Source organism: Passer domesticus, chromosome 10 (genome assembly GCF_036417665.1).
Source record: "Passer domesticus isolate bPasDom1 chromosome 10, bPasDom1.hap1, whole genome shotgun sequence".
Taxonomy (NCBI): Eukaryota; Metazoa; Chordata; class Aves; order Passeriformes; family Passeridae; genus Passer; species Passer domesticus.
Window position 1 is genome coordinate 5,490,381 of NC_087483.1, and position 26,939 is coordinate 5,517,319.

A 26,939-nucleotide genomic window follows, 5' to 3' on the forward strand; every position below is an offset into this window, starting at 1 on the left:
AGGAGATGTCAGGCCTGGTTCTGGTGTGGAGGGATGAAAAGGCCAAAATGCACGCCCTGTTGATGCAGGGGATGCCCTGAAGGTGGGTGGCCTGTCTGCCCCTCCCACTGCAGCACCATGCTGAGATCCCCTGAGAGGAGCCCAGTGCTCCTTGCTCCTCTCTGCTGACACGTGAGCCTTTGTCTGGGTTCGGGGTGGCCCTGGCTGTGTGAGGGGGGCTACGTGGACACGAGACAGCCGGTCCTGTCCCGCTGGGTGCCAGCAGTGCCTCGCAGCTGTCCTGCATCCACGTCAGGATGCTGGCCAAGAGCGGTCCTGGAAGCTGAGGCACAGGTCAGGGCCCATAGTGTTCCCTCAGGATACAGCAGTCCCGAGGGGTCTCCCTAATTCAAAGAAATCTGCAGACAAATGCATTGTCCACCAAAAGCCCTTTTATTGAGCTGACGGGAGGACAGGGGTCTGCACCCCACCAAAATGCTTCTCTGCCATGTATAAATTTCAGTGGGTTGATGTAGGAATTGCATCAAAAATACCATCCATCTTTACCCTGCTGAGGTGATTGCATAGGCAGGGGGTTAGAAATACATTCTGTCAGATTCCTGTACTTGAAGCTGATGTCCAGGCGCTGGCCAGAGCGGTCTCCATGCCCTAAAGCAGCAATTCTTCCTCATGGCTTCCCTGCACAGGGCTCATTGCCTACTTGCCCTTCCTTCTTCTGCTAGAATGTGTCTAAAGCTTTTTTCAAGTCCCTCTCCTGTCAAGTTAGGCCCCCAGGTTTTTCTTATGCTAACTGGTGCTAAGTACTTACCTGTGTCTGTGCTAAGTACTTGTTTGCTTATGTGAATTGCCTGTGCTTATGTCAGACAAAGACCTTCTTTCATCCTCCCCTTCTCTTTATCCTGATGCAAATTCTTTTGCAAGATTCCCTCCACAGTCCACAGGACATATGTACTGTTATGCTGCTCTTTTAATTTTCTACCACATCCATAGGTTCATGATGGTTAAGAGGAGGGTTAATTTTTTTTTTTTCTATATTAGAACTGGTTTGCTGAGGAAGCTAAAACTCGGAGGAGCTGTTGGTGATTGCAGATTTGTCCATCACAAGAAGACATCTGACTCATGATGTTCTCTTTATTTCTCTATTTTGGTGATGATTTTGGTAACTTCTTTGATACCAATTTGAGTGTCCATAAGGCTCTGTGAGATGCATTTTTGACTTCTGCCACTGGCCATTCTATATTGGGCTGGTACAGCATTTCTTTTAGAACATTAATGTTCCTTCCAGTTTGGAATTTGGGTGCTTCATGATACACATCGTACGCATTCTGCATAAGCTCAAGAGAACTTATTGTGTGGTGAAGCTCAAGTCATATCCATTTTTGTTTTTGAATTACAAATAAGATGTTATTATCATTAGCACTTTTATTTGAATAATCTGTTGTAATAGTTGTGCAAGGAGATCTCACACAGGCACATCCCCTTCCCACATAACACGCCTGTGACTGTGCATGGGTTACTGGGCTCATTTCACAAATACAAGGGCTGCCCTTAGTGTGCAGACACCAATCCTCTCTGTCAAGCCCTGCATTTTTGCACGCAAAATTCAGTGCATCCCTTGGGACACATGCTTTGATACTAAGAGTTTGCCAGTTTCCAGTTTTCTTGTTGAAAATGGCCCAGACATTATGCTGAATGGGACTGAGAGATACATGAGTTCTTATAGCTCCAAGGGCCAAAATTGGAATTACACAGTATTTTGTTGCATTCTTAATGGTTAATGTAAAAGACTGCAGGGTTCTGTTCATTCTATGGGAAATTGACCAACTGCCACCAAGTGTGGAAGTCTTTTTCAAATTCCTTTGTGGTTTCATTTTTAGGCATGATTTAGTTAATTCTCATGGCAATTTCCCCAGCTCTCCTTTTTTTAAGTTTTCCTGATATTACAGACTGTAGCCACAGCTGAGCTTGTCTACATTGAAATGCTAAAGAAATGTTACCCTGTAGTTTTCCCATAAAGCCAACAACTACTGGAAACAATCCTGCTGTGTATTGTTGGCCAGGGTGGTTAATAGGTTACCTGCCAGGCTTTGGGTTTGGGCAAGTGTTAGCAGGGCTGATCTGAGAGGAGTTTGTGTCTGTCCAATATAAGAACTCACAGTGCTTCATCTATTGGCTAAGACTTCTTGATCAATAGAATTTCATATTCCCAGTTCAGACCCAAACCGTCCCCTTAAGCCTTTTTTAGACCTATGACTTGGTGTCTGGGAATGTATCCATGTCTCCCAGACCTTTAGGCTTTGATCTATGAATGGGTAGTATTGCTGTTTAATTTTGGATCTTTTAGCCTCTATCTTTACCTCCAGCTTTTTCAGAGAGTACTGTGGATCTAAAAGCAACAATTGTTCATTTGTTTTTCTTACCCCAGAGTGAAAGACTATATTATTTCACATATGGGTCCCATGCTATGTCATTGTTTGCTAATGTAAAGTTGTTTGTTTTAATTTTAAATGCCCGTTGTGTGACCCGTTCTGTTTCGCTCCTTGTCGAGTACCCAAGGCATGGTAACTGGTTTCTTCAGATACATTGCCTGCCTTTAGGCAAGCGTTTCAGAAACCTTCAGAAACCTTACACTGGCCCCTGGTAGTATTACAAATGACACTTAGTTTACTAAAGTTCCCAGTACAAATGGCTGAGTATTCTGAGTACCTGAGCCCATAAGAGGATGTAGATGTGCTGTCAGGATTCCATGCATATCTGGGTTGCCATCACACAATCATGACATTGGGCATGATATACCCTAACAGGATGATTGTGCTCCCGGCTTCCCCTCCACCTTGATTGGTTACTGTTTCTGATGGCCTGGAATAAGCCAAGAATGAAATTCAGTTCTCAAAAGCAGATCCCCTATGAGACCTGTTCCACGTACTAAGCATACCAGCAGGACGATTTATTATTCTAGTGGCACAAGAGCTGCCTGCTGGAAACAATATTTGTTGGGTTGCATTCCTGGCAGGTTCAATTCCTGTATGTCTGTGTGATGATGGTCCTCCCACCCCACCTGTGCCCCGCAGAAGAAGGGAACTATCTTGTGCTGGGTTATATTCTCCCCTTTTAATTTGCATAGCACAAAAATCCTGATAGGAATCACATGAAAATGGATTCACACGCTGCTTGTTAGAAAGGTCACGGATGTGCATGGTCACTGTAGTAATCTCAACTAAAAGAGGTTTGTGAGTTTCAAACTTACAAGCCATAGAGGTCCTGCTTTCAGGTGGGACAAGAAAGGCCAGCATGGAGTCAGGTTTTCCTCAACTTCAACTGCTCGGTCATTAATCCTTAAAATGGTGTAAAGTGTTTTTACCTTTTTAATCCCCTTTAGCCAATTAGGTCCTGAATATTTTTGAGTGCTCCATCTACCAGGATCTCACAGGCCAAGGAGATCATGATGGTAGTGACAGTCACCTACTGTGGCTTGGATTCTGATCAGAAATATCAGGAGGACAATGATGGTGTGAAGCGCATCTTGGTTTCTTCTGTTCTTTCGGAGGTCCAGTTGTGGACTCCTCTTGCCTTTTGCAGAAGTCTTTTAATTCTGGAATAGTGTAGCCAAGAGTTTAACGCTTTAAGCCTTAAAGGCTGTGTAAGTGGTTAAAATTACTAAATACAGTCCTTTCCATTTTGGGATAAGAGGCTTTCCCTCAGGGGATTTGATGTATACCTGGTCCCCAGGCTGGATTTGTGGAGAGGAGCATCCTCTTGCTCCTCTGCTCAAAATGTGTTGATTTATTTGCTGCAGCTGTTGTGTCAGTTGAACAACATGGTCCTGCAGATACCCCTCCCCAACTTGTACAGTATCTTCCCCTTGATAGTTATGCTTATATGGTCTTCTGTACAGTATTTCCAAGGGATTCAGATTTTCTTTTGTTCTTAGTCTCCTGGAATCCGTAATTAAGCCAAAAGTAGGTCCTGGGGCCAAGGTATGTTGGCCCCTTGTCCAGATTTGACTATTTGTTGTTTTAGCAGATAATTCATCTTTTCCACTTGGCTGCTGGCCTGGGGCCAATACAGCATGTGTAGGTGCCAGTGGATTTGGAGATTATTGCAAAGTTGCTGTGCAATATTTGCTAGGAAACGTGGCCCTCGATCAGAGGAGATGTCTAAAGGCACTCTGAACCAAGGCATTATGTTGTTTAACAAAATCTTGACAACTCCTTTGGCTTTATTTGTTTGGGTTGGGAATGCCTTAGGTCACGCTGAGAAGATATCAGTGAAAGGTAAAAGGCATTTATAGCCCCCTTTTCTTGGCAATTGAGAAAAGTCAACTTGCCAGTACTGTCCAGGATATCGTCCCTTGTCTACTGTGCCAAGCTTAACTCTAGTCCTAGTTTGTGGATTGGTTCTAAGACATTATTTCACACCCTTGTCTTACCTGCTTTCCACTAGAGTACAGGTTGCATCTTACTCTTGTCCTTCTCAAATAATTATATAAGGCATCCCCTTCCCACTGTATACAATTATGTTCATCCGTAATTAATTTTCACAATGCTCTTTCAGGTATAACTGTCTATCCCTGAGGAGTTGCAAAAACAATATGTTTCCGTTCTGCTCCTATATTCCTTGCTAATTCTAGATCTTCCTAATTATACGACATACATCATTGTCATATTGTTCCTTACCTTTGGGAATTAGTGCCCAAAACTCAGCATGGCTTTGTTCTGCTGCTCTTTTTGCAACCTGTTACCCTATTTTGACGTCTGTTTCTCCTTTCTGATGTCCTTTGCAGTGCATAACTGCAACCTCTTGAGGTACTAGTACTGCCTCCAACAATTTTAAGATTTCTTCTGAATGCTTAATTTGCTTTCCTTGAGCTGTCAATAGTCCTTTTCTTTCCAAACTGCTTCATGGCACCGATTACTCTGAAGGCATACTTGGAATCTGTTCATATATTGATCCTTTTTCCTCAGGCTGGTCAGAAGGTACAGCTTAAAGTGATTATCTCTGCCTTCTGAGCTGACTTACTCTGTGCTTATTGTATATCCCGATTTTCACTGATCTGCTCTTACAAAGCCACTCCCATCTGTGTACTGAGATTCTGCTCCTGGAATTGGGCTTTCTTTAAGATCTGGGCAGCTGGAATAAAGCGGACTTTGTGGTTTTGATAGAGTCATGCTACAAACGTTCCTTGTCTGTCTGGTGAGTGGCCAGGAATGCTGCTGGATGAACTAGAGAAGAGATTAGTTTGGTAATACCACATTGTTCCACCAAAACTGCCTGATATTTAAGCAATCTGGAGGGTGAAAGCCAATACACACCCTTTTGCTCAAGAAGTGCTGCTACTGAATGTGAGATAAATACAATTATTTGTTGACTTCAAGTGAATTCTCAGGCTTCTTGGATGTTTGAAACAAGAGCAGCAACTGCTCACAGTCAGGCTGTCCCCTACTCACTTCATCCAGTTGTTTAGAGAAGTAGGCTATTGCTCTCTTCTATGGGCCAATTGTTTGAGCCACTACAAGGACTACAATCTCTACGCCCCCTACACAACAAGCAAGGGATCAGAGGGTTACAAGGAGCATAGGGCATCAGTCACTTTGCTTTCCCTGCCACTCCTGTCATCGGAAAATGGAAATGCAGGTAGAGCTACTGCACTTGGTTCCTGTCAGATTGTAAGTCTCATTTGTGTCAGAGTCACTCTGGCCTTTCTCACCATCTACTTCTTCCTTGTCCTTCACCTGCCAAGCCCCTCTGGCTGACAATGCAAATGCAGTTCCACATATTCACAATCTTTCATACAACACAAAAGGGTACTTAGGGGCTTTCCCACAAACTAGAAAATTGTCTGAGCGCTTAAGGTGCTCCGAGCATCCAAAAGATATCATCCTATTGCTGGAAAAAATTCCCAGCTAGGCTGCCAGGGACCTATGTCCTCCAGAACATCCTCAGAGTATTTTAAGTTCTCTAGACAATCAATTTCAATTTCCAATCTGCAAGACCATTGTCCTGGTTTGGGGCTTGTTTGGGACATAACCCCCAAAGGGGCTTCTCTACAAAAGCAGCTCCAATTGCCCCTCCCCCCTCCAACCGGTTTGGGAGAAAATATCTCCTTGGAGAAAAAGTGGAAAGAAACCTGTTTATTAAACAATAGAACCCAAACAATATTAAACAATAAAACTTCTCACTACTCCAAAAAAAAAAAAAAGGCAAACTCAGAACAGTCCCCTCCCCGGGTTGCAGCTCGGCTCACTCAGTCTCTGATCAGTCTCTCTGGTGCTGGAAACGCCGCGGCCCAGGCCCGGCCAGGGGGCCACAGGTGGAGCTGCCATTGCTCTTCTGGGTGTTCAGTGCAGAGCAGGCTTGAACAGGTCCAAGAAAAAGGAAAAATCACAGTCCAGGGAACTTCTTTGCCTCAGCTAGCTAAAACTAACTAAAAGCAAAAAAAAAGGGAAAAAAGGAGCTCTGTCCTGCTGTCTGTCCATCCGCAGACAACACAGTCCAGGAACAGGATTGTGTAGGAGTGAGAGCAGTCTGAAGACAAACTGCGCGCTTCTTCCCTCCCTTCTTCACTGTCTGGAAGAGAATCTTAAAGGTGTAAAACTTATTATTCAGTATAAACAGAACAAGACGACTGGGGATAAAAGCATCATATAGTCAACCCAGGACAACCATACAACGCTGTTTCCCTCTGAGACTGTGTCTCCACTTCTTGCATTCTTAGAGATGAACCTTGGAACGCACACTCAATTTTCTGACTACTTCTACTCCAATTAATAGCATTCCATCCCCAAAGGAAAAAGGTAACAGTGTTGAGCACATTCCCTTCCTTATCTTCACATAAGCAAAGAGTAAACGATGTTGCATTGACAGATTTAACACATGGACACACACACGATATTATACCAGACTTAATAAACTCTCTAAACCAGCTCCCAATCCAAATTCCAGCCACATTTAATCAATGCCAGTTAGCATACCACTCCTGAACTCTGGGACTCTAACCCACCAAGGGGACGCTCGCCCCTGCCCCGGGACCGTGTAGGTGGGACTCCCTGTGCCACCTGTGCAAGGCACCCATCAGACTTGAACCCACATGGTGTGAATGAGCTGTGTAGGCGGGGGTCTCTGTGTATGACAAACAAGTGAGTATTGCTTGATACCACGGGTAACAAAGGAACAGACAGAACAAATGCGAGCGGTTAGTGATAAAGAGTTTTTCCATATGACATACTTCACGTCCATGTCTGTCCCAGCATGGATCCAGGGTCTGTGGAGGCACCAGTTTCTTGCTTGTGCAATGTTCTGCCTCCCCCAAGAGGAAAGAGGCAGCTGCAGAAAGAGCTTGCCAGGCTGCTCTCCATCCTTTAGCAGCAGCCCTGGGTGAGTGGAGAAGTCCCAGCCGAGCACAAATGTGCCAAGGGAACAGCCGTGCTCAGGAAGGCTCGGTGGGAAGGATGATCCAGGAACCATGGGCCTGGCAGCCTGAGCTTGCTACCGGGAAAGGCCTTGGAGCAGATCCTCCTGAGGGCCATCCCACGGCATGTGCAGGGAACCAGGGGGTCTGCTGGAGGCTGGGAAAGCTCTGCGGAGGGACAGGGACAGCTGGGGGTGCCGGTGGGGTGTTGAGGGCTCCTGTGCAGGTGTTTGGGGGGATTGGTGTTGGGGGGCAGGTTGGGGAAGGAGTTGTCTGGAAGGGGAGAGGTCTAGGCTGGAATTGGAGTCAGTTTGAAGACAGCATCTGTGGTTTGGTGGAGCATTGGTTATGGAGGGCAGAAAGAATACCTGTGACTATTTCTGTTCATGGTCCTGATTATCCTGCAGGGAAGAAGAGGACTTGCATTCTTTTAGAGCTTCTATTCCTTAAGGGAATGAGGATATTATCATCCGGTCATTGAAAACCATTTGAAAGCAAAGAATGGCCTCTGTTCACCTCTGGGTAGTGTGATGTTTGTAAAGTGACTCCCAGTGCATGACATCAAGGCACATGAGTTGCTGCTTTGAGAGGGGAAGGCAATTTCCAACTCTCATGTTCTCAGGCCATCGCAATTCATTGAGGGAGTTTGCAACTTTTTTAGAATTACTTGAGTTGAGAAATGGGAAGTAAATCTTTCCTGAAGTGAGGAGTCTTTAATGCCAGATTCTTCTGTGTCATCACGGTAAAGAGGCTTTTGTACTGCAGGAAATTACTTGAATGAGAAAACACTTCCAGCATGTAGTAAGAGCTTCTGCAGAACACCAAGTGTTGCAGCAGAGCTCCAGGTGCTGCTGCCAACAGCCCCTGCAGGGAGGAGCACAGCCCCCAGTGCACGTGGGCTTTGGCTCCCTGTGGCACAGAAGCCCCCCGGGGCACAGGTCTCTGGGGCAGGAGAGGGGCAGCAGCGCTGCCAGGGCTCGGGGGGTGGCAGCTCTGCTTGGGCGGGGACTCTGCCACACCTGCTGATGGCAGCGCTGCCCGGGCCCCAGGGCTCAGAGCAGCATTGGTGCCCTGGCGCACACGTTCCCTGTGCCTGTCACAGCCGCGGGTTTAGGATGGCCAGCAGCCAGGACGTGTCCCAAGGAGGCCGTGCCAGATTCCCTGGAAGGCCTCGTGCCCTTGCCAGCGCGGCTGCCTCGGCAGCCCTGGGGGCTCCTTCTGCTGCCCTGAGCCCGCAGAGCAGGGCAGCGTTTGCTGATGGGCTGAGCCCTTGCTAAAGATCCTGTCGGGCTGCCTTAGACACTTGGGGCCAGGGATTCCTTCCAACCGGGGCCACTTTGGGTGGGCTGGGGGTGGCCCCAGGGCAGGTGGCAGTGTGTGCAAGGGCCCTTTGTGACACGCTGCAGCACGGTCACCGTGGCATGGAAGGGAACTGGGTATCCAAGGGCCTTTGTGACACGTGCTGACATAGGAGCTGGAAGTGATAAGAACACTCCAGAGTTCTCTGAGCACACGACGGAACAGAGCGGTGCTGTGAGGAGCCCCCGCACAGCGCACTTGTTCTTGTCTGACCCGGAGCTTTTCTGAGGAGTTCTTCCTGCAGCTGACCTTGAGGCCAGACCACAGGACCTGGTGACCCGTGGCCTTCCGAGGCTTCTGTTTTGCAGGTGCCCACAAGGGCGGAGCGTGGGACTTGGTGCCTTGGACCTTTTCCAAGACTTCTCTCCTGCAACTAGCTCCTACTAGTCACTGACATGGAGCAGAGATCCCTGAGAGTGCCCAAGATGGCCTGTTTGGAGGAGGAGAAAGAAGGCTCTGGAGCTGCCCCAGCAGAGCAGACTGAAGAGGTGGTGCCGCTCCATCCACCACAGGAGGGTGAGTGGCAGAGCTGGGCCGCAGTGCTGGAGCCTGCAGCCAGCGTGGCCCCATCCCATGGCATCCCATCCCAACCTATCCCATGGCTTCCCATCCCATGGCATCCCATGGCAACCCATGGCATCCCATCCCATCCCATCCCATCCCATCCCATCCCATCCCATCCCATCCCATCCCATCCCATCCCATCCCATCCCCTGGGGACATGCCCATGGACAGGACGGAAGAGGGCCCAGGCAGACACCCTGCAGTGGCCGTGCTCCATCCCCCTGGGGCATCCCGGGGCTGTCCCTGCCTGGGGAGCGCAGGGCTGGGCTGTGTTCTCCGGCCTCTCCCGCAGCCCCTCAGCTCTGGCTGTGCTCGCTCTTTGCCAGATGCAGCCGTGGAGCGCACACAAGAGCAGCAATCCAGCCGTGGCTGCTTCCACAGAACAGTGCAGGTACCTGCAGCCATGCCCACCTGGGCTGGGCCTGCTGTCCCTGCTCAGCCGAGCACCGTGTGTGGAGCACTCCATGGAACATCCCTGGCTTCTTGCCCTTCTCCTACAGCTCGTTTGCAAATTCATCAAGAGGATTCGTCAGGAAGAGACCATCACCAGGGGCGCTGGGTTCAGACCATACTCGCCCATCTTCCAAAGCAAGACCAGTGCTGCCCTGCTGTATATGCTTGTAGAGGAAGGTTTTTACAATCCAAAGCAAGTAAGCAACCTGTGGCCAGGGTTTGATCCCCCAAGGAATGGCTTGGTGTCTGAAGCCACGCCTGCTGGTCCTTATGAGCCTCTGAAGCCATCGCAGTGTGATGGGAAGGGAAGAACGTCTCTGGGGAAGCTGGGGACATTGCTCCCTTTGGCAGCTTTCCAAGTTTCCCTGTGCCTTCTCCAGGTGCCTGCCATGGTGAGGTACATCCACCAGTGGCTCCTGGCCAATGATTCCGCTGAGCACAGGCTGGACAAGACCCTGCTGAATCTCACTGAAGCACAGCGTGATGATGTAGTCATGACGCTCCTGCGTGTGGCCCCGTCCTGTGACAGGTAAGGGCCCAGCTGCCCAGAGGGCTCAGGGCTCCCCAGCCCATCACCCTGCACAGCCTGGCCCAGGTGTCTGAGCAGCAGAGACTTCCAGGGCCCTCTGGCTGCTCCCTTTCCCAGCCCTGGCATGTCAGCCCCTGAGCCTGCTGCCGTGCTCCCTCCCTGCCCCTCAGGGCTCTGTCCCCACAGGGCTGGGCTGCCTGGCTGCTGCTGGCCAGGGGCAGAGGGCAGAGGCAGAGCTGGCAGCCAGCTCAGCTCCCAGCGGTGCTGTGTCTGAGACCGCCCTGAGACAGAGCTCTAACCCTGCAGAGCTGCCATGGCCATGTGGAAAACCATCATGTGCTCGCCCAGGACTGCAAAGCCAGTGCAGCTGACACTCCTGGATGTGCTGGGGAACTGGCCTGAGCACAGCACGTGCACCTCCGATGGGGACAAAACGGGTGTCTTTGCCCTGGCTGTGAGTTTCTGCAAGTGGCCTTTGCTGGCCCCAAGGCTGCCTCTCCAGCAGCTCTCCAGCCTCCTTCCCCCACTGCATCTCCCTGCCTCAGGCGCTGGCCTGAAACCTGGCCCAGGGGCAGCTTCAGGGCCACCAGGCCCCCTGCTCCCCCTGCGTCTCTCCGGGCCTCTCCCTGCCATGCTCGGGCCCTGCCACACGGACACCTCGGCACTGAGCACTCTCTCTGGGGCTTTGTTCTTTGCAGGCAACTGTGGTGATGTGGAAGATCCTCCAGGTGCGCTGTGTCCCACATCTAATGAAGTTTTATTTCCCACGCCTGTTTGTGCAGCTGCTCTTCCAAGTGTTCTTCAGCACAGAAGGGATGCCAAAGAAGGTTGATACCTTCTGGAAGGGATGCCAGGAAGAACACGGCCTTGCCAGCAGCCCCAACAGGTGCTCCATCCTAGAGCTCCTGTCCCGGCCATGTGGCCTGGGAATGAGCCAGTGCTCCCAGTGTGACCTGGGCTTTGCTCTGCACACAGCTTTGCAGTGCGGACCCTGAAGTTGCTGCTCTGCCGAAAGCAGTACAAGGATGTGGTGGTGGCAATGGAACGCAGGGGTGCCTGGGACACACTGCTCTGTGCTGACACCCACCACTATGCCGTGGGTCTGCTGGCCAGGTGAGACCCCCTTCTCCCCATTGCTCCAGCCACTTGTGCTCTGTGCCCAGGGTGCCCCACACAGTCCCTGTGGCTGTGGGCCAGAGGCCCTCGTCACTGAGGGACGGCCAAGCAGACTGGAAAAGGCTGGGAGAGGAGGGTGCCCCCAAGGAGCCGCCTCCCAAATCGCCCTGGTGCCCTTGCAGGATGCTGGAGAAAGACCAGACCTGTGTGAGTGAGTCCTGGGAGAGGTTTACTCTCCTGACTCACAGTCATGTTGACTTTTTCTCCTGCCAGGGAGATGTCCTGCGTCTCCATATTCTCCTGTTCCCAGGTCTTTCGCTACCTGCTCCGGCTGCTGAGCACACAGGAGCTACGCTGGGATCTGCCTGCCCTGGCGTTCCTTGTGGAGGTGAGCCTGAAGGCCAGCGCTGCCTGGCTGAGCTGTCTCCCAGCTCTCTGCCCTCTCGTAGCCGCAGCTGCCTGGGACGGTGCCCGTGCCCTGTGCTGCTGCCTGGGCCCAGCCCTGTGCGGTTCCGGGCTGCTGCTGGCCGGGTCCCCTCTCACTGCCCTGTGCCTTTCAGGTCCTCGAGTGCCTGGACTTGAGGGAACGTGAGGCTGACAGAGTCCTGCAAATCTTGTCAAGGCATGTGCAGAGCAAGTGCAGGGAGAGGCGTCACCTGGCACTCAGGGCCCTTCTCAAGCTCACTGATGATCCCTCAATGGTGAGAAGGGGCAGCGGCTGAAGCTGCACTGTCACTTGGGCTTGGCTGGGCTTTGGGCTCTGGGGCAGCTGCTCCCAGCTCTCCTGCCTCCCGCTTCAGCTGCCCGAGTGCTTCGGGACAGGCCTTTGGCCTCCAGGCCCTGCAGCGGCAGGGTGGCGCTTCACAGACCTGTGTTCCGCGCAGACCGAAAAAATGTGGAGCCTGATTGAAAGTCTTGTGGAGCTCCTGTGGGATGCAAATGGAGAGGCAGTTAAAATGACAGTCATGGTACTCAGCTTTATAATCTTGGACAAGGACCTACGGATACCCAGCCCCATTGCCCTGCAGCTGGCTGAGGCGCTCCTGCCACTCTTTGACCATGTAAGGCTCTGTGGTCCCAGCCATGACCGCTGGGTGCTGCCTGGACACTTTATGCCCTGTAGATTTGCAGGCCTGTGACCAGCTGAGACCCTCGCAGCCTATACTAAGGTCGTCTTTTCTTCTGTTCATACAGAATAATAGCCAGGTGCAACTGCTCTCCATATTGCTCTTCCGAACATTGCTGACTCTTCCACTGAAAAAGGAAAGAAAGGTCCTGAAGTCACAGGTGTGACAGAGCCTGCTCCCACTCTTCTTCCACTGCCATGATGAGAATTGGCGTGTGGCACAAGTGAGTATTCCCAGGCTGCTGTTAGACCCCTGCAAGGGGGCTTGGATGCTCCCTGTCCTGGCGCCTGGCAGGCTGCAGCCTCCTCCAGGCCATGGAACAGGGACACAGGTCCTGGGTCCTGGCCTGTGGGGCCATCTCTGCCACTCTGCTGCTCACCAGGCTTCTCTGGAAACGCTGCTTTGTGTGGCTGACTTCCTGAAGAGGAAGGATCTTGACAAAGTGGTGAAGAAGAAGAAACTGTGGATGTTCGCAGACACCCTGGTAAGGACAGCTTGGAATCCGGAGCCTCAGCCTGGAGAAGGCCCCTGAGCGCGGTGCTCAATGTGAGGGGCTGGCAGCTGTGCCCCTGCCCGCTGCTGCACCCAGAGGCCGCGCGGGCTCTTCTCCAGGCTGCTGTGGGCCCGAGCCGGGTGCCCATGGAGCCCCGGCGCGGCGGGGCTGCGGGGCGGCCCCGCGGCTCCCCGGGCAGCAGCCGGCCCTCTGCCCCCTGCGGAGCCCGGCGCCAGCGGCTGCTGGCCGCGCCTCAGGGCTGTGCGGGCAGGGGAGGCCGGGGCTGGGCGCAGGGAGCGCCCGCCACAGGGGCTGAGTCCGCGCCGAGCCTTCCCTGCTGCCGCTCTCTGCAGCTGGCAGAGGACACGAGCCGAGCGGCCGAGCAGCTGCGCCGGGCCCTGCGCTACCTGGAGAGCCCCCAGGAGCCCCTGCGAGAGGCGGCCATCAGGTTCATGGGTGAGCCCCGAGGCCGGGCTCCCTCCCCGGCCCGCCGCAGCTCGGCCCCAGCCCCGCCCGCTGCCCCGGCAGCGCCATCCGGGCCCGGCGCCGTGGAGCCCCGCCTGGCCCGGGCGCTGCTGCCGCCCTCTGGCAGCCGTGCCCTTGGGCGGCAGCGTGCGGCAAGGGCCCGGGCTGAGCCCTGCCGGGCCAGCAGGGCGTGTGGCCGCAGCGCTGGCAGCGCCGCTGGCAGGGAGCTGTGCCGCTGCCGCCGTCACAGGCTCTGTGTTCACAGGGGTGGCCGGGCGGCACCTGAGGAGGCAGCCAGGCGAGCTCCAGCTGATCTGCAGTGGTGAGTGAGGGCAGCGGGCTGACAGCAGGGACTGGCATGGGGAGCTGCAAGCCCTGCCCCGGCTGTGGAGGGCACTGCTCCCATGGGCAGAGTGCACAGAGATTTCAGGGCCATGTGGGGGATTCATGGCCTGCAGCTTCGGCCTGATCCCCTTGGTCCCTGCTCCCTCCTGGCCATGCCTTGCAGGCTGGGATGGCAATGGCAGGGGACTCTCCTCAGCTCCTTGCAGATCTGGGACCTGACTGTGGCTCTATTTCTCTCTCATGCAGCCCTTGAAGAACTGGCAAATGATAGCTGCCTGTCTGTCAGAAGCCTGGCTCTTCAGACTTTGCACATTGTCAGGGCAGTGGCCACCGTGCAATATTCCATCCTCGAGAACCTGGACCATCAGCTGCGCAGGGTGTGGAAGACGTGGCTTCGGGTCTCAGGGCTTGGCTACCTGTGCTGCTGGAGCTCTGCACAGAATGATGCCAGAGGCTCTGTCTAGACGGGCCACCTGAGCCTGCTCTTGTTTTCCTTTTCATGAAGATTGTTATTTTCTTATTTTGTTTTTCTTTAGTGTAAAAATATAGGACATGTTATAATACACAGACTCCCAAGATCTTTCTATTGCTGCTGAGGGTCTCGAGGGCATGATGGAAGAGTGGGGAAAATGGTGCTTGCACTCAGCCAGCTGCCCAGGCGTGCAGTGCTGCAGGGACAATGGCCAGAAGCCCCTTGGCCTGTGGTGGTTCTGCTGAAGCCTTTGTGCTGCCGACAGAGCGGGTGGGCAGGGCCGGAGGTGCGGGGATCCCTGCGGGAGCGGTGCCTGGAGATGGCCACAAGGCCTGTGGCAGGCAGGAAGCGCCATCCGTGTCCTCCTGGCCGTGTGCTGCTGGCTGCATTGCTGAGGGCTCCCAGGTGCCTCTGGCTGGGGCTCCTCTGGAGCTCCTGTGGGGCTGCGGCGCTGCTGCCGGGCAGCTTGGCCGCGCTGGGGGAGAGCCTGAGGGGCTGGGGCACTGGGAAGCCCTGAGCAATTGGGTGTCAGAGGCCATGAGCAGCCCCCTGGCAGCCGCCTTTGCAGAGTGGACTTACAAGACACATCCTGGGCACTCTGTCCTTGGAAACCAAAATGCAGGGAGTTCTCAGACCTTTGGTCTTGTAAGCAAAGCTTAGAATTAAACAGAGGATTTGATCTGAGACCTTGGAAAGGGCTTCCAAATTTAGGTGCTAGAAGCGAGAATGTGGATTTAGAGTTCATAGCAGTGACACATGAAACTAAGTGGAGGGAAGTTTAAAGTTTTAGACTTTAAGATATAAAAAAAATAAAAGTAGTTACAAAAGTAAACAAGAAGTGGAGAATGCAGTGCTGTAGGTTTGTTTGCCATAACATGATTGCCTAAGGAAGCTTACAGTGTAGCATGAGTCCCTAAAGCGAAATGTTGAAGGATTGGGTCCAAAACATAAATATCCTTGTTGGCAGTGTTTTATTGGCCAATAAATCCTTAAAAGGTCTTGTAACTAGAAGTCTTGTGACCTTGTGAGCCATACAGTGGAGATGTGAGCCAAACTCTCCCTTCCTGTCTGTGCCAAAGATAAGAAAAAGAAATGGCATCATCTAAAAAACTCGGAGGTCGGGTGTCTAACTCATTCCAAACTCCTTCAAATCCCCCTGTGATTTAGCTACAAATAGATGACAAGGACTCTTAATGCTGGCTGTTTGACTCCAAACCAGCTGCTTTAGAAACTGTCACATAGCCCTGTGTAATTATGTGGCAGAAATGTATCATTTTAAGAAACTTTCCCAACTGACTTGATTAGAGGTTTGTTTGTAGGGTATTTTAAGGGAAGTCCTCGCAGCAGAGGTCTGGCCTTTGGCTGAGCTGTGTCCCCTGCTGGTTGTGAAGAGTGACATCAGCTCCAGGTGTTTCTGGGCTAAAACATTTAATCAAGTCACTTGGACATGCTCTTTTTGGCCTATAAAAGGTGGACTGACTTTTTGGGGCAAATTTGGAGACCTCATCTATGGGTGGATGGACCACATAGGTTTTCCCAGTTGCTGGGAATGGTTCTCCAGGTCCTTGGCGCAAAACAGGGCCCCCCAGCAACTGTGGATCTGCAGGATGATAAACAATTCAGGCAATTGGTGATGCATCTTTCTAAATCGCTCTCCTTTCTCTCTTACAGTACTGATTGAGGTGCACCGCCTTGCTTGTTTTTGCTTCTCACTAAAACCAAGCACACATTTTTATTGAATGTATCTTCTTTCACTGTGGTTCCTTAATATTCACAGTACAATAAGAACATGATTTCCAGTGAGGTGTCCTTTAAATGGCCTCTGTCAATTGGCAGAACAACAGGAGGCTCCTGAGGGGCTGCAGCACTGGGAAGCCCTGAGGAATTGGGTGTCAGAGGGTACAAGCAGCCCCCCGGAAGCCGCCTTGCTCCTGGCACCCGGCTGCTCTGGTGCTTCCCCACAGCGTCTGCCAGGCCTGCAGCAGAAGCCCTCGAGGCCGGGCCTCAGCAGGAGGCTGGGGACAGCCCTGAGGTGCCCAGGCTGGGCTGGCTGGGGACAGGGAGGGCAAAGCTCCCCTGCTGGGGCAAGGGACGAGGTGGTGGGAAGACAGATACCCTGAGATTTTACCCCCCAAGTGTTCTTTCTGTCCCCTAATATTTATCTCAGGTTTGGTCCCATAATGATCTCTATGTGCCCTTTAGAAATTACTCAGACTTTTCCTCAAATGTAATTTTTTCCCCTAGAGATCACTTCATTCTCAACCTAGCTGGGAATTTTTTCCAGCAATAGGATGATATCTTTTGGATGCTCGGACCACTTCAGTGCTCAGACAAATTTCTACTTTGTGGGAAAGCCCCTAAGAACCCATTTTGTGTTGTATGAAAGAGTGTGAATATGTGGAACTGCATTTGCATTGTCAGCCAGAGGGGCTTGGCAGGTGAAGGACAAGGAAGAAGTAGATGGTGAGAAAGGCCAGAGTGACTCTGACACAAATGAGACTTATGACCTGGCAGGAACCAAGTGCAGTAGCTCTACCTGCATTTCCACTTTGCGATGACAGGAGTGGCAGGGAAAGCAAAGTGACTGATGCCCTATGCTCCTTGTAACCCTCTGATCCCTTGCTTGTTGTGTAGGGGGCGTAGAGATTGTAGTCCTTGTAGTGGCTCAAACAATTGGCCCATAGAAGAGAGCAATAGTGTACTTCTCAAAACAACTGGATGAAGTGAGTAGGGGACAGCCTGACTGTGAGCAGTTGCTGCTCTTGTTTCAAACATCCAAGAAGCCTGAGGATTCACTCTAGGTAAACAAATAATTGTATTTATCTCACATTCAGTAGCAGCACTTCTTGAGCAAAAGGGTGGGCGTTGGCTTTCACCCTCCAGACTGCTTAAACATCAGGCAGTTTTGGTGGAACAATGTGGTATTACCAAACTAATCTCTTCTCTAGTTAATCCAGCAGCATTCCTGGCCACTCACCAGACAGACAAGGAACCTTTGTAGCATGACTGTATCAAAACCATGAAGTCCACTTTATTCCAGCTGCCCAGATTTTAAAGAAAGCCCAATTCCAGGAGCAGAATCTCAGTACACAGATGGGAGTGGCTTTGTAAGAGCAGATCAGTGAAAATCGGGATATACAATTAGCATGGAACAATAGGGGATAGAAGCCCTAGACAAGTCAGCTCAGAAGGCAGAGATAATCACTTTAAGCTGTACCTTCTGACCAGCCTGAGGAAAAAGGATCAATATATGAACAGATTCCAAGTATGCCTTCAGAGTAATCGGTGCCATGAAGCAGTTTGGAAAGAAAAGGACTATTGACAGCTCAAGGAAAGCAAATTAAGCATTCAGAAGAAATCTTAAAATTGCTGGAGCCAGTACTAGTACCTCAAGTGGTTGCAGTTATGCACTGCAAAGGACATCAGAAAGGAGAAACAGACGTCAAAATGGGGTAACAGGTTGCAAAAAGAGCAGCAGAACTTGCTGAGGTTCGGGCACCACTAATTCCCAAAGGTAAGGAACAATATGATAGTGATGTATGTCGTATAATCAGAAAGATCTAGAATTAGCAAGGAATTTATGAGCAGAACAAAAACATATTGTTTTTACAACTCCCCAGGGAGAGACAGCTATACCTGAAAGAGCATTGTGAAAATTAATTAAGGATGAACATAATTGTATACACTGGGAATGGGCTGGCTTACAAAATTATTTGATGAGGACAAGAGTAAGATGCAACCTGTACTGTGGTGGAAAGCAGGTAACCCAAAGGTGTGAAATAATGTCTTAGAACCAATGACGCCGGCCGTTTATATACAGACACAAACGGAACAGGGCCACACCTGAATAGCGTCGTGAGCTGTTTATTTCAGAAGCATCAGACTCATTACATGGCTATGGCAATGGATGGATGCAAGCAGCTCGCTATCCAGACAGCAGGCCGAGGAAACTTAATGTTGCAACAGATTATAAGATGGTTTCAGACCAACCTTCAGCCAATTACATAGAGCAAAAGCATATTGACAGTAGTTCTATCCAACCACATGAAGCACACGTAGCTTTGGTGAAAACAATAGCAGCTTTTTCTCTCATACAATGGTTCGTTTATAAAAGACAAAGTATAGTGACCCATTCATATTTAACCTTCCAAATATTTACTAAAATATACTTTTTGCAACTTAGAAAGCTAAACTACACAGCTTAATTGTTCTATTTCTCATGTCTTCGCTACTGCCGATATATCTTTTCTGCTGCTTTAGCATTTCACTATCCTTACTGTCTCTGAGGCCTTTTTTCCCCAGGCTTCCTAAAATCCTCTAATCCTATGGATTCCCACAATTCCCCACTCTGTTGACTCAAAAAGAAATCTTCAAAATCGTCCACTACTTGCTCTACTATAACACTTTTGTTTACTTTCTGCTTGAGACTTGTTCTTGTGGACACTAATCATTGCTATGTTACAGCACAGCAATTTAATGCTGTGAAGGCCCAGTCAGTGAAAAGATATGAATCCCGTCTGACAATACTTATAAGTCATTTGGTCTTAACTCAAAGATTCTAGGATCTTAACTCAAAACCCTCTTCCATTTCTATACCGTCATCTGTCATTTCTGTGAGATTTCGAACACTTTCTGTGCTTCTACTTCCTCCTTCTCTCTCTTGTATGACAAAAACTTCCCTGACTGTTTTGCTCATCATCTGTCACACACACTGAAGTATGTAGGGGATTACTATCAACATCATTACCAAAACACCCATTATATAGAGACCTATCTTGCAAAGTTGCCTTAGCTAAGGTGTAAAGCTCTATTCTTGGAACAGATCATCCAATCAGGATCTACCATCCTCTTTAATTTGGGCTGTCAAATCTTTCAGTTTTTGTATGCTCTTGTGAATGGATTCTGAATGATCGGACAGGTTCATACAAGACAGTCCTTCAGATTCCTCACAACCATGCCCTTGTGCCAGTAAAAGAAAGTCAATTGCTGCTTTATTTTGAAGGGTAGAATGTCTAATACTATCAACATCCCTTATCCTATCACTAATGGCAGAGGATGTGGCATTAGTTTGCTTGCTTAGCCAACATCCAATTCAATCTAATTGTTTCAAAGCCACTGCTGAAGCCAATTGGGGTAAAAATATACCTACTGAAACCCTTCTTGCAGCTTTCCAAGGCATGAAGTCACTCTGACAGTTGTCATCATAACGATGAGCAGATCTTGTTTTCCTTTGTTTCCTTTTCATGACCGCTTTAGCAGAGGGTGCGATTACAGTGAGCATCCCAATGCTACAAGGGCCACCTTCAAGGTGTGCTGGAATGCCTTGCCAAGCCCTGTCTCCACAAATGACCCAATGTCTCTTAAGCAATTGCCCTGGATATAGCTCAGCCTCAGGAAGCACATCCCAACTCTTTGAAAAATTACACCAAAACCTCAAATTTCTGTATGCAAAATAATGGGGAGCAACATTAAACTTTGGGGGGTCGCCTTTTCACCAAGCACTAGCTATGAAGGTAAAGCAAAAATCCATTGTTAAAGAACCAAGGATTTCCAAATCTTGGGGTTCAGAAGCTGCCCTGGGAAGTTTTTTGGCCCAAACGTTCCAATTCAATGTGGAATTGTTTCCATTGTCAATTTCACCTGGCTTACCATTGGATTGTTTTTTGACCAAAGGCAACCTTTTACTGGCACACCAACTGGACAAGTTAAGAAAGGTTTTTCTGGTTCCGAATTAGACAAACCTATGGTATCTGAGCTGGCTGCCTTGGCTAAGATCACGCAAACATTTGGTTTTGGTTGTTCCACAGGCAAATCTCCACAACAAAAGACAATTAAAACTCACAAATACCAACACACGACTTGCATTTGCTTCATCTTATCCATGAGCTAAGTTTTGGCAGAATCCTTACATATATATCAATTTTTAAAATTTTGCTTTCAACAAAAACAAAAGCCCAAACTTTTGCCAAAAGTCAGCTCTACAAAACAAATATTTGACATACAATTGACACACTTATAAATAACATTAACACAGAATCAGAGTTTGCAGGTTCCACCGATGCAGAAGGAACGTCAGGCATGACCCGGGATCCCTCTGCTCGGCTCACGTCTGCGTACTTGCTTCCTCGGTTCTGGACTCATCAGCATGTTCTGGGGTGCCATATGGTTTGAGGTTTTTGGCTGGAACCCACCTAATTCCAGCACCTGTAGAGACAGAAGCATACCCTTTGCCCCAGGTTATGAATCGGAAAGGACCTTCAATTTGTCCAGACTCAGGGTTTCTGATTAAAACGGGTGGATTTTCTTTCAGTTTTGCCTGAGTGTTATTTGAAAAATGCCTAAGAATTGGTGGATCAGGTTCTGCAAAGGAACTGTTTAGGAAATTAAAAACATACAAAGCTTTATTCAGCCTCATCTGAGGTGTGACCTCCGTTCCCCGTCTCTGTTGATCTAAAATGCATTTTAATGTTTGATGTGTTTTTTCAATAATTGCTTGGCTTGTGGGAGAGTGAGGGATATTAAAGATGTGATGAACACCTCATTCTTTTAGAAATGTGGTTAATTTTTGAGATATGTATGCGGGACCATTGTTAGTTTTGATTTTTTGGGGCACGTCCAATGAAGCAAAAGCTTGCAGAAAATGATGATAGGCATGATTACTTGTTTTACTTGTGTGAAGAGAAGTAAATATTGCACTAGAGAACATGTTTACTGAAACACGAATGTTTTTAAATTTACTAAAGGAAGGGTATTTAGTGATATCTGTTTGCTATGACTGCAGGCTTTGCAAACTTCATGGATTGACTGTTCTTGTGGAAACAGGAGGCTGCACAAGCTGACAGTATTGATGATAGCTTTAGCTTGACTTTTGGTAATTCGAAATATTCGCACAAGTGCTTGTGCCTTTTGGTGAAAAAAGGCATGACTCAGTTTTGCTTGTTCAAAAATGTTTGGTAAAGTGTTTGAAATATCTATTATTAGTTTGTCTGCTTTTGCGTTTCTTTCTACTAAAAATTTAGGAAGCAAAGAAGGAGTTTTGATGTGAGAAACAAAATGTGGATTAATTCTATATTGCAAAGTTGTATAAAGACATGAAAGCTAACGATATAAGGTATCATTACTAACATCTTTTAAAATTGACTCTTCTAATTTCTTAACTATATTAGCAACATAAGCCGAATCTGTGATTAAGTTAAGAGGTTGAGGAAAGAGTTGAAAAGTTTGAACCACAGCAGCAAGCTCAACAATTTGAGGAGACTCTTCTACTATTTGAATGTCTGACTCTTAAGTATTAGTCTCTTGGTTTAACCAAGTTATGACTGATTTGTGACTTTTGTTAGATCTATTAGTGAAGAGAGTGACTGTATTTAAAGGTTCTTCACTAAGTTTATGTTTTTCTCTAAAACTCAATTTTGTTTGCAATAGTTTGTGAGATGGGGAGTGAACAGAACAAGCACTTGGGAAGCTTAAGAAAGCATACTGTAAATCATCAGAATTTTGCATTGCTCAATTAAGATAATCTTTTTTTAATGGCAAATAGATAATTGCAAATTCTTGGTTTGCTAAAGTTAACAGTCTGGTTCTGGCATTAATTACAATTTGTGCAATCATTTTTAAGACTGTGAAAATTGTCTTTGGAGACTTGTAAGGAAGAAAAATCCATTCTATTATTAACAGAGGATTTGGCTCAGAAGGGTCTTACTGAAAAATGAGACTACAAAGTTGTATTTTTTCTCTTAAAACTGCAAAAAAGAAAGTTTTTTTTAGGAATGCAGCGATGAGCTTGTCTTCTTTGGAGAGCTTCTGTGATTTTGTCGAGATCAGCACAACCTTCAGGGGTTAAGGTTCTTGGAGAAGTGATGTCGCAGCTTCCTCTCAGCAAATCGAGAAGTGGACTCAGTTCATCGCTGGTGATTCCCAAAAGAGGTCTGACCCAATTGATTTCCATCCCCCGGAATTCGTATATCCCGGGTTTCAGCCCCCCTGTGCCTCTGCTGAGGCAGGGCGACCTGGTTCGGGAACGGCACGGCAGCCACCTCAGGCTGCTCGGGCCAATCACTCACAGACACCAATATGGTGGATGGGAAATGGCGTTTATTCCCTGGTTACACAGCCTTATATAACCTTTGTCTGCTTACGCCATGAACCGGGAGAAAGGGGAGGTCCCCCCATGCATAGACCTCCCTGCTGCATGAACAGGAGATCTAGAGCGCGTCTGTTCTGCAGGGCGACCTCGGAAAGGGAGGAGAGGGATTTTTCCAAAAGGGAGATAGACTCCTATTTTCTGCAAGTCTTCATCAATGGTTGCTTCCAACCGAGAGAGTCCCTGTTGCTGGGTCACAAGGGCTGAAACACCTGTGCCCCTGTGCCAAGGGCTCCTAAACCGAGGAGCATTGCAAAAGTAATGCTGGTAATCGCCTCTCTCTTGCGAAGCTGGTGTGAGTCGTCCGAAAGGAGATGTATTTCTTCCTCTTGATGATATAGGACCCTGGGAACGATAAGAACTTGGACACAAAAATCAACCGAGGAATTGAAATTATCAAGATAAATGCAAGGGCTGACTCCTGATTGACGGCACACCCACATCTCTGGCTTAGCTGGGATCGCCCATTTGCTTGGGCTTTGGGGTTGTGTGATTTCCTCACAAAGGATGCTCTCTTGTCTGGCTGCGTCTGATCTGCCTAAGCACTTTCCTCGACCTGTGACCTGACTCAGAGTGATCCCTCGTCCGGGTGTGTCCCACCTACACTGGGGTGGACTCTGTTGTGTAGAGAAATTGAAGGAGATATTTAAAGCAACACCTTCATAAAAAGGAGGTTTGGGGTCGTAGCAAAGCCAGCAGGACTCGGTGAGATCTGGATTTGACTGGTTTAGGGATAGGAAGGTAGCATTGAGCATGTCAAAGAATGGGTCATGGGAGGCCGACTCAGGTGCTTTAGGGCGTAGGGTTGGAACTGAGTCATAGGTAGCTTTCGCCTCAAACTTGTTTTCTGCGAGGACAGGATTGGGTCCGAGGGAAATGGGTGTTACCTGTGGGAGTCTAATGATTTGAATGTTCACCCAATGGGTGTAGAAGGCACAAACGAACACTGACCAAACTTTACCAGTGGCCCAACTTTTGTGTGTCGGTTGCAGGATGGTCATGGTATAGCCTTTGCAGGTGTGACGTAGTCCGTTTGGGGGATCATCAATCGTTTTGTCGAGTGTGAAGAGCGGTTCATGACAGCCCTTAGGGACATAGTTAACTTGCAAAAATTCATCGGGTGGCTCTGGCGACCATCTGTTACTTGTCACGATGGTCTCACATCCCCAGTACCCACAATAGCCATACCCTGGGTAACTGCAGTAACTCTTGCCTGGATTAGAGGCTGGACACCAGAAAGTTTGGTACATTTCTGACTCCCTAAAGCTAGGAAGCTTTAGGCATTTGAGAGGGAAACAAATCCTTCAGCCTAAATTCAAAGGAAGGACCACCCGGTATTGTTGTTTCTCTGATTGCCTCATCATCCAAAAGGTGACGCAAAACCCACCTGAATGGCTGATAAGGGTAATGTTCCGCATCACACATGCTGACCAAACCTATCAGCAAAAGGACGCAAAGGTATCGTTGCCATTTCCCTTTCAGCTGCGCAGAGCTTTCTGGTCTTGTTGGGCTGTCCGATGGCCTGCCGCAATTTTTTGGTTGTTGGAGACGAGGGCGATCACAGATCCAGTCCTGTAAAGAGAAACTCACAGCTTTCATTAGATTGATTCCGCGGCTCTGGCTTGATTGATTCGGCACCACTTGTTGGCGTAAGCATTCTAACGTGACTGGACCCTTCGCCTCTGCAGGCAAGGCAGAGGAGTCAATCGCCGCTTGGAGACGGTCCACAAAGTGAGTAAAGCTTTTGCTTTTGGCTTGCTTTATAATGGACCACGGCGCTGGCTTGGCAACCACCCCGCAAGCTATACGAATGGCTTCTCTAGCCGCGCAGGTGGTTGCCGCCACTTCTGGGGCCCGTAGCTGCTGGTCTTGCAATTGGGGTGTAATCATTGTTGGGTCAGTGCACATTAGTCGCTGTATACTAGAACCGTGCAATGGGTGGTCCACACCAGCTGCCTGAGCGAGTTGCTTTGTGCATTCATCCTCCCACTCTTGTTTAAAAATGATCATTCCTGCCCCATCAAAAATCATCCTACATGTTTGTTCTATATCAAACGGGAGCATGTCATCATTTCCAAAAACGCTGTCAATAAGGGTGGAAACCATAGCGGAGTTAATCCCTTTATCTGCGATTGCTTTAACGATCGCTTGCACGTCTTTGGGATTCACCGGAGTGTAAGTCCTTTGCCCCCCGTCTGCAACCCGGACGGGGAACGCTAAAGCAGTAGGCTGGACCCAATCGGCACAAGCAATTTGTATTTTCCTCCAATCTGTAAGTGGAGTACCCTTCGTGTGTTCCCTTTTTGTTGGTGCGAGAAAGCTACCGCCTTCAGTTTCATTTGTATTAACTTCCTCATGCTCTGAGTCCGAGTCGGTAGCAGACCGGCTGTCTGACAACTCGGCCCAGCTGGTGTCTGACTCAGAGGCGGAAGTTGACTGACTAGATAGTTCCGGGCTCCAGTGCCTTTTTGTTGAGCTCCGCCCCCGCTCTTTCTTGTGCTGGGTAGGTCGATCCCTCCCGCTGTGGTCACTCCGCCCCTTACGCTCGGAGGGCTTTTTACATGTATAAAGACATGTTCTGCTGCGCGCGTCCTGATTTGGCTTATCGCCTTTATTCGAAGTCTCTACCCTTCCAAAACCGCCTCCCTTGCTCCCCTCTTCTTGTACGTTCTCTTCATTCCACTCGATGGTTCCCCTTTCTGCCTAACTGCAGTGTCCGTGCTCTGCCCCTCAACCCGCTGCTCGGCACCGCTTTTAGGAGCATACGGCGAAGGTCTGTCCCAAACCTCCCCCAGTTCTAAGTCGACCGCTGCGTTTCTAACCTCATCAAGTAACTCATCCCACAAAGATTTTTGCTGTCCCACCAATGGTGATTCGTCTAGCTCTAGCGAGGCGCTGGCCCCGGTTAAAAGGTCGCCTTCCGAGGTGTGCATGGTCGCGCCGACCCCGAGTTTGGGAACGGCAAGCAGGCAGTCTTGGGCGGTTTTCTTTCCAGGTTTCCTGCTCTTGTAAAGCAGTCCGCAGAGCCCGCACAACTTTGTCCCATGACTTGAGACATTTCCCACTACCGGAGCACATGGTGTCCTCTGCCAAAGGTTTGGTGCACTTATCCCATATGTCTGAGTGGAGTATGTCCACCGGGCGATCAATAACCCCTATTTGCAAAAGCCTAGTAACGACAATAGTAAATTCTTTGGGTCTATAATCGATGCCCCACTGTTTATGCAATTGTAATACGACCTTCATGAGGCCTTCCATCCTTCTCTCTGGTCCGGGAGCGTCCTCTCCGCCAGGCTGGTCCCACCGCTCCGGCCACCGTTCACTCGTCCAGGCGAAATCCCATCCCCCGGAATTCGTATATCCCGGGTTTCAGCACGACTTGTTGCCTCTGCTGAGGCAGGGCGACCTGGTTCAAGAACGGCACGGCAGCCACCTCATGCTGCTCGGGCCAATCACTCACAGACACCAATATGGTGGATGGTAAATGGCGTTTATTCCCTGGTTACACAGCCTTATATAACCTTTGTCTGCTCACGCAATGAACCGGGAGAAAGGGGAGGTCCCTATCTTTCTTTCCAGCGTGAGATCTTTTGATCGCCTGTCCCTATCTTCCCACACTTCTCTATCCTCCCACACCCCCCGACCGGGCAAAGCAGATCCCAAGCCCGTCTTGGCCAACCCTGCTTGTACAGTTTCAGAACACATAATTCCTTTATTACAAAACCTCTGTAAATTATCATCTACCACCTCTGCGCGGCTCGCACCGCCCCCCGCCCCCCCCCCGCCCCCAAACAGAACTCGCGCACGTTCTGATTCTTGGAACGCAACGAAAATTCTGAATATATTTCCTGACACGGCAAGAGTTTATTTTTTCTCAGAGGGAGGGGCAAAGGACTGCTCTCAACTGCAGAAACGCTGACAAGCTCGGAAGAAACAGGGGACGCGACCTGACATGGAAGCTGTTCCGGTTCGCAGTCTCCGGAAGACACTTTGGAAGGGAAGGAATTCTGAGGGGAACCCGAAACTTCCACAGAAAAGGATGGTGACTAGGTATTACTTGTATTTAAGGGATCTGAGGAAGGTATTTTGTTGTTTGGAAATGTCTGTATTACAATCAGTATGTTTAAAACACTCTAACAAAGCCTTGGAAACAGGCACGAGTTTGCTTACAGTCTCGTCCTTTTTGAGAGACAACAGATTATAGATTTTCCGGTTTATTTGATCCCAAAAAACAAAGGTAAAAGCAGACTGCAAGTCTATATTTGAGTGTTTGCTTTTACCCAGACTAGTAAGTCTTCCAGTTCATTTTTTGTGATATCTGAACACCATTTATCTTGTAATATTTTCTCAAGCTGGTAAAAAAATGTCCTATTCTGTTTTAGATAAATGATTTCCCATTTTTGTCACCCAGGAAGCCCCTACGAAAAGATTACATACAAAGACATCAGATGGAGACGACGAGGGG

The 26,939-nt window shown here is 49.2% G+C and overlaps 1 protein-coding gene across 1 annotated transcript; it reads left to right on the top strand.

Annotated features, from left to right (window-relative positions):
- Positions 1-8,933: 8,933 nt before the first annotated feature.
- Positions 8,934-13,085, top strand: LOC135309351 (maestro heat-like repeat-containing protein family member 7). The gene is made up of 12 exons (XM_064435500.1): positions 8,934-9,283; positions 9,658-9,722; positions 9,832-9,981; positions 10,165-10,313; positions 10,620-10,767; positions 11,012-11,199; positions 11,289-11,426; positions 11,703-11,817; positions 11,990-12,130; positions 12,314-12,490; positions 12,624-12,779; positions 12,939-13,085. The coding sequence occupies exons 1-11, from the start codon at positions 9,163-9,165 to the stop codon at positions 12,720-12,722; spliced, it is 1,491 nt and encodes a 496-aa protein (XP_064291570.1). The 5' UTR covers positions 8,934-9,162; the 3' UTR covers positions 12,723-12,779; positions 12,939-13,085.
- The last annotated feature ends 13,854 nt before the right edge of the window (positions 13,086-26,939 follow it).